General features: G+C 34.5%; 1 protein-coding gene across 1 annotated transcript; it reads right to left on the reverse strand.

Annotated features, from left to right (window-relative positions):
- Positions 1-837: 837 nt before the first annotated feature.
- On the reverse strand, positions 838-2870 carry LOC146901113 (putative receptor-like protein kinase At2g23200). The gene has a single exon (XM_085734072.1). The coding sequence runs from the start codon at positions 2668-2670 to the stop codon at positions 1144-1146; it is 1527 nt and encodes a 508-aa protein (XP_085590198.1). The 5' UTR covers positions 2671-2870; the 3' UTR covers positions 838-1143.
- Positions 2871-8237: the final 5367 nt, after the last annotated feature.

The following is an 8237-nucleotide window of genomic DNA, read 5'->3' on the forward strand; positions in this document are numbered from 1 at the left end:
TTGTAATTAAGAATGGAAAAGTTATTAGTCTGCGTGGTTTGCTCTCATCACTTCATCAACCAATTGGCTTTCTCAAGTCGGTGGATTCGGTAATGGGGAGCATAATCTCAATAGCAGGTGCTTTTGTGTTGACTTTCTACAAAGGACCATCCATCATGAATTCCTCATCACTTCATCAACCAATTGGCTTTCTCAAGTCGGTGGATTCGGTTTTAAAAATATATGGTCAGATTTGGAGGTTTGCAAAATATATGGTGGGTGGATGTTCATGTAGTGTGTGTATGAAAACCAACGTGAGTTAACTCACGTTGGGATTTTTTGCAGAATTATAACTAGCGTGAGTTAAGTAACGTAGCGTGACTTAACTCACGCAGTGCATGTTAACTTACGCAGGAGCATTTGTGACATTTACTTTGGGAATGAGCAAAACTGTTTGGGTAAAGAGCAGGATTCTATAGCATTTCTGTTCACATAAACAAATACCCTATTTGTGTTCATTGAATTGGACTGGTTTGAATTCATCATTCTGGTTATTGAAAAAATAGGATAGAAAGGAATGTATGCAATAGTTGCTAGGCCCACAGACTGTCTTTTCCTTTGTAAAAGGCAACTGATTTGTTGAAACAAAAATCAATCATCATCATCAAATGTCAAAAAAAAAAAAATCAATCATCAAAAATTATTAATCAATCATGGTAATCACAGGAAACAGTGGATCACTTTTAATTAGACGTAACTTAAATGACGATCGACAATATATAATTATTCACGTATAAGTCCAATGTTAAATTAATAATCCAACATAGTAATTTGCATACCACTGATACCCAAAGAAGGTGAAGGAAACATAATCATATACTAGTATATGGCATCGTTGGCCAGTGTAGAATATATTGTTCAAGCATTCAAATAAGTGATGTATATAATGCACCTAATTACCAATAGTTTATTGGAATCATCAGAAATAGACATCATCATTAGTCTTACAATTAAGAATAGACCAACAACTATAACTAAGTATGAAAAATACAAGGAAACAAGGACAAAACAGGGAAGTGAGCCATCAAATAAAACACAGCTCCTCCACTTACTTGAGACACTTGTGAGTTGATCACTGTTTCTTCAAGGACTAAACATGAAAATCTATCTAGCATCATCAAGTTTCAACTGAGAGAAAACAGAATCTGCTGCACTATCAGATTCATCAATAACCCTCCCAATAGACATAGACGTGTCATCCCCTTCACTCAGTGTAGACAGAGAAGGCAAACGGCGAACATTGGGCAATTGAATTGATACAGAAGCACTGCTGGAACTGTCTTCATGTGGTTCTCTATGTATTGCACCTCTCTGAAGCTGCAAAGAATATTCCAAGTCCCACAAAACATCGCCCATTGAAGGCCTGTCACAACCATCATCTTGTAAGCATTTTTCCACGGTCTCACTAAACTTTCTAAGTGAGTTTGGATCGATTTGTCCCTTGATGGAAGGATCAATGATATCTTCAAGTATCCCTTTGTCTTTGCAAAAAATTCCCCACTCAGCCAAGTTCACCTGTTCCCTTGGAAGCGACGGTTCAATGGCTGGTCTTGCACATAATACTTCAAGTAGAACCACACCGAATGAATACACATCAGATTTTTCTGTAAGCTGTTGTGATCTAAAGTACTCAGGATCGAGATAACCGAAAGTTCCCTTAACACCTGTGCTGACATAAGAATGCTGATCAAGAGGACCAGTTCTTGAGAGACCAAAATCAGCAACTTTAGCTACAAGATGCTCATCGAGCAATATGTTTGTGGACTTCACATCGCGGTGAATGATTCCCCCAGCTGCTCCTTTGTGAAGGTAATGAAGACCTCTAGCAGCACCAATACAAATCTCAAGCCTTTGCTTCCAAGTCAAGAAACTAGGCAAATTTGCACCGTACAAACTTTCTCTAAGTGTCCCTTTTTCCATGTACTCATAAACAAGTATCATCTCATACCTTTCATCACAATACCCAATTAAGGAAACAAGATGCCGATGACGAATCTTGGACAAAACCATTATCTCAGTCTGAAATTCAGGTAGCCCTTGACCTGACCCTGGCTCACTTCTTTTCACTGCAACACTAATTCCATTCCTGAGAACTCCCTTATAAACAATTCCAAAACCACCCTTTCCAATTATCCTCTTCGCATCGAAATTATCAGTTGCGAATTGAAGATCAAGCAAGGGGATTTTCAACCCAAGGTTTATGTTAGGTAAAGGTGAGCCTTGAATTGTTGTTGGATCAGTTAATCTGCTGTGAGAACTCCCTCCTCTTGCAGCTGGAATTGGCAACCATTCGGAATTCTCAACAGGCCTTTGTTTCCTGATTTTACTAATCCAAAGAAACAAAACCACAACAACAGAAACCAGAACTAAACCTCCAACGACTGAACCCACCACCACAGGAAGACTAATCTTCCTCGAATCCAAATCATCAGGGGGAATTGGACCGGACGATTTAATCACTGTCATTAGTTCTAGCCCGTTTAAAAACGCATTCGGTCTAGAAACCTCAATCGACGTATTAGGTACAACGCTAACCTTCAATATACCTGAGCCATCGGAACGAATCACAAAGTCATAATAATAAGGATCATACAACACGGATGACAATAACACGTCATCATTTATATGCATAACAAGTTGGTCATAAATGAAGAGAAAGAAAGATGTAAGACCATTTTGTCTATCATTAAAAATGTCACAGAAATGAAGCCTAAGGAAATGATCAATATTCTTCTCAACAGGAAAATTCCAACTTATGTTTAAACCTTTAGATCCGTTTTTGCTCTCTTTGGCAGTTTCATAAACCGCGTCTGGAGCAATATATATATTTGAATTTGGACCTTCATATGTATCATTTGCAGTGCGTTTAATTTCACCTCCAAAGGAACCATTCTTAGCGTTCTGTGGATTAGTTATATAACTGTCATCTGGTAACCATTCTCTCGATAAAGTATCGGTTTTTCTATCGACAGTTCCGCTACCAACATTAAGACGGAGGTTGGTTTCCAACGATTGAGAGAGGAAATCATTACTATAAGTAGATAAGTTTCTACCGGCAGCATCTATATAATTGAAACGAGCGATTGAATTGGGTATTAAATGAACAGGGAGCATAAAGAGTTCTATTGCATTAACAAACGCGAAAGATGATGTTTGAGGAATGAAAGAGATTTTGAATCTTTTTCGAATGATTTTAACGTAATACTCTTTTACTAAAGGAGAGTTGGTGGTGTTTTCAGCGTTGAAATTATGTAACAGAAGGAAACCAGGAACTGAAACGGTGAATTTTGCAGAGGAAAGATTAGTTGGTGAAGAGAATGAAAAGAAATGGAAACGTACCATGTAAGTGTTGTTTGGTACGGTTTTGAATTCGTAGGAAGATTCGAAATGAAAAATTCTTGCGGTTTGGTAGAGAGGTGAAGGCACTGATGATGATTGATTGGTTTCTATGTTGCTGTTGCTGAAACTTGTTTGAGGGTAAGTGAGGTTTGATTCACCGATATAAACGTTGTTACTTTCAGTAACAGTGATATCTGATCCGCAATTGATGAAGTATGTGTCTTGATGATCGTATCCGAGTGAGGGGAATTGTAATGATGAGAATTGAAGAAAAAAAGCAAGTAGAAAGATAGAGCGTTGAATTGTGTGGAAGTGAAAGGTTGACATGGTGAGAGAGGAAAATTGTGTTTGTTTGATGATTTTTTTAAGTTATGAAATTGATGATTGCTATTCATAGAAGTTGGTAGAAGTAGGGAGTGGAGAAGAGAGAAAGGGAACCAATGATGAAGAAGACATAGATAAGAGGAAGACTTTAGCTGTGGACTGGTTAAGTCGTCACCTTTGAATTTTCTTATTTCTTGTTTGTTTCTCTCTTTAATTTTAAATTTAAATAAATATTTGGAAGTTGATTTATCACCTACCATGGCTATAGTAACACATTCAAAAAAAATGGCTATAGTAACACTAGATATATGGTCTAGGGATTATGACGAGTTCTTTGCAAAGGAGACGTTTTCTTCATCAATCGGTTTATGGAACAAATCAATTTATAAGTGAGATAATCATCATCTTAACAGCCGGTGTTTTAAGAGTTGAAGTAGACTCCATCCAAACACTAAAATATTATCAAAGTTTTTATAAAAATTGTTGGTCCATATAGTAGTATGTCATTGTTGTCACGTTATTAAGATCACACTCAAAATATCTAGTTTTAAATGTAAGAGGATGTTTTAAGAGTTTCACATTTGATAAAATATAGTTTGAGTATGTGTTTATACTTGAGGATATTTTTATTTTGAAATAAAAGTTTAGATGATTGAGTTTTGGATGTTGAGTGGGGTTAGAAATTACATGGAAATTCAAAGTCTTTTGATCTTTGTCATGTATGTTTGCAAAACATTATTGGTTGGTTCAAGTCACACACTTATTATTCTAGTAGTAATTTATTTTATTTTTTATCATGTGCAAATTTGCATATATTAAGAAGTTTAAAATAGTTGGAGGTTGGGTAACTTAATTGGTTTGAGTTAAGGATTAAGGAGTTCGAGGTCTATGGTTCAAATTTTGATAATAAGAAGAAAAAAAAAAACTAATACAACAACTAACATTGATCATTAAAAAAAACAATAAGTTTGTATTGAAATGTTTGTGTTTTGAATTTTTTTTTTTTTAAACAAGGTAGAAGCAAGGTGCTACTACCCCAAATATATACCTCCAAAAAAGATTGTTACAAAAAAAGAGAAGGGGGACCAAACCAAAACCTTCTCAGGGGTGATTAAACCTAAAACTAAGCCAACCTAGCCTATTTTTAACATAATCACTCCTTACTTGTGAGGGCAAAGAGTAATAATATACAAAAGTGCTTAAATTTAAACCTATATTAGCAAGAGCATCTGCACAGGCGTTGCCCTCTCTGAATATATGAGAAACAAGAAAATTCATCCTAGTTGTTATATTCACACAGTTACTCCATCTGTTCCTTAGTTGCCAAGGAACAATGTCATGATTTCTGAAAGCTCGAACCACTAGCATGGAGTCTGTCTCTAGCCAGAAATTTCTCCAGTTCTTAGAACTAGCAAATTCGATAGATCTCATTGCACCAATTAGCTCAGCAAAGAGAGAGTTACCAGAGTTTAACCCTTCAGCAAAACAACCCAAAAAATGACCAAAACAGTTCCTAAAAATTGCACCGCAAGAGGCCTTACCAGCAGCAAAGGCGCCATCACAGTTTCCTTTGATCCAACCAACAATAGGAGGGCACCAAAACACTTCTTTCACAAACAGCAACTTTGGAGGATTAATTGAAACATTAAAAGCTTTTAAAATTGTGAATTCTTTCATAGCAGAACTAGCAGGCAGATTAGAGTTGCTAGCAGACAAGGAAACATTTACAATGATTTGAGACATTGCACTTTTCCAATGAATCTTTCTATTTTGGAACCTGCAGTTGTTTCTAGCATGCCAAATTACAGACATAATGTTTATAATTACAGCAGTGATAGCTAATTTGCATTGTGGGGACCAACCTTTCTCACTGAGATGCCAAATTTCTTCCAAAGCTGAGAAGTGAAGAGGCTGATTGAGCACAGAGGCTAACCAGCACCAAAGATGAGTTGCATAAGAGCATTCAAAAAACATTTGAAAAGTAGTTTCTTCTGCTTTCATACAAAGATTACAGATAGATGGTAAAGCACATCCTCTTTGCTTTAGACTCCCATCAACAGGAATTTTGTCTTGCATAAGTCTCCAGGCAAGCAATGATTTTGAAGGAGGGATGTTGGGGGACCAAATAGAATTTTTTAACAAATAATTTAAATATATAATTTTTAACAAATAATTTTTATTTTTGATAAATACAAAATTGATATTTTTAGTTTATTTAACATGTGTAATATTGCACATTAGTATAATAGTCAATACCAGATAGCGGTGCATAGCGGCCGACCCCAAAAGTGGGATAGCGTATAGCAGTATGACAAATAGCGTTCGCCGATATTTGATTATTTTTTGGGCAAATTACATGAATAATATTATAAATTATAAACAAACTTATATATTTCTCAGTAAAAAAAACTTATGTTTAATGTAAAATTAAATATAACACTCAAGTACCATGAAACGTTCATAAATCAAAACACCAAAAAAACAAAAGACAGAGAAACAAATAAAAAAATCATACAACAAGATAATCCATAAAACAAAACAAAAAATAAGACGAAGAAATAAAAAGAACAAAGAAACCATACAATAGAGGAAGAAAAAAAAGAAAGAAAAAAACCATCAAACAATGTCAGGGTTTATAAAATCTCCAAAATTCCCACAAAAAGGGTTTAAAGATAAAGTTAATTTAAAAATTTCCTACTAAAATCAAATAGCGGCAGAAACGAACGCTATCCAAAAGCGGCCGCTATCTTCTACACCGCTATAACAGCTGAATCGACCGCTATTTGGTTTTACGCTGCTACGACGGTTGCCGCTATAGCGGCATTATCGGTCACTGTTGACTACTATACACATTACACATGTTAAAACAAACAAACAAATAATTTTTTTTAGCATTTTCCATTATTTATTCCAAGTCTGCGGGGAATGAATTGCATCCAAAATGAAAAGGCACACGGGAGAACAAATATCTCAATTCACCAAAAAAAAAAAGGGTAGGCATATCTCTCCCGGGGCTTGAAAAATATCATGAGGTCCAAAGTAGTAAGATTTGACCCGGTGTTATTGTAAAGGGAATAGAGCATAATTTTTTGATGAGTAAATTACACTCCTCCTCAAAGATGCTTGAGTTACACTCTTCTCCCCTCTTATGTTAAAATATACACTCCCCTTTCCTCTTATTCAAAACATATTAGAAAATATTTCACTTCCCTCCTCTAAGAGAAGCTTGAATTAAAATCCCCCTCCCATCTTATGTTATAATCTACACTTTACTCTCTCAATATTTTTTTTTTAATTTCTAATAGTCTAGCAAAAAAATAATAACCTAACACACTTCAGAAAAAAAAATAGTATTGCTGGTCTATTTTAATATATTCAAAATTTGAATACAAATTTTTCGCTATTTTTGATTCACAATTTCATTATAATATAGTATTTAAAATATATAATCATAGTAATATAAAAAAAACTTAAAATATATACAAGGATAAACTTGCCATTTTCTATTTTTGCCAATTTAATTAAAAAAATTGTATTTGTTCAAAAAACTGAAAATTAATGTTGATATCCCTTTAGTCCAGACGTCTATTCATTCAAACAATGAACAATTTTTTTTTTTTTTTTTTAGGAACAATGAACAATTTTTGTTCTATTTGTTTTTGTTATTTCACATTTAGATAATTTTTTAAGAAGATTTCCCTTCTAGATATGGCCAGAGAACTTGTACTCGTGGATAACCATCTGAAATCACCCCGACTTTGACGGAAAAATTCGAATTGAATGGGTTCAGGTTTGAGTTCTCCCCAATTTTAAAAAACGGATGTTGGGCGAAACGGACAATGAGGACACTCATATTCGCTCAAAACTTACGCTCGCTTCTATGAAAATTATATTTTTACCTTTTTAAATTAGAAACCCTTAAACACACTTGAATTAGGTTTGTGTTACCGATTTCCAACTATTGCGGATTCTTCTTTAGAATATTTACGTGTCAAGCTAAATTCCATTAAGAGGTTTGTTTTTCTTTTGTCAAAGAACAACTGAGAGAATTTATTCCTGTGTAAGAAGAAGATATCACTTTATTTGATATTTACAAAAATACTAAATCCAATTACCCAACTAAAAAAATGGGCTTATTCAGTCACCCGGTCCTTTAATTTAATTGATTGTCTCAATTTGATACCCTAACTATAATTTGTACCAATTTGATCCCCTATGTTTTAATTCGTTACTAGTTTTAGTCATTTATGTTAGTTTCTCTCAAAAAAACGTTAACTTATGTACCAATTTGGTCCCATATGTTTTGCTCTGTTACTAGTTTTAGTCCTTTCTGTTAACGTTTCTTTGAGAGAAGCTAACATAAATGACTAAAACTAGTAAGAGAGCAAAACTTAGAGGACCAAATTGGTACAAATTATAGTTAGGGAACCAAATTGCGACAATCAACTAAGTTAAGGGATCGGATGATTGAATAAGAAAGAAAAAAAAATGGGGTAATAGCCACTTTGGTGCCTGAAATTGTAATGAGTAGTCAA

Source organism: Medicago sativa, chromosome 8 (assembly GCF_051527215.1).
Source record: "Medicago sativa cultivar Bolivia chromosome 8, Bolivia_mono, whole genome shotgun sequence".
Taxonomy (NCBI): domain Eukaryota; kingdom Viridiplantae; phylum Streptophyta; class Magnoliopsida; order Fabales; family Fabaceae; genus Medicago; species Medicago sativa.

What these genes read in the sequence shown, in the direction of transcription:
- LOC146901113 (XM_085734072.1), bottom strand. Translation starts at nt 2,670, where the DNA reads ATGCATATAAATGATGACGTGTTATTGTCATCCGTGTTGTATGATCCT.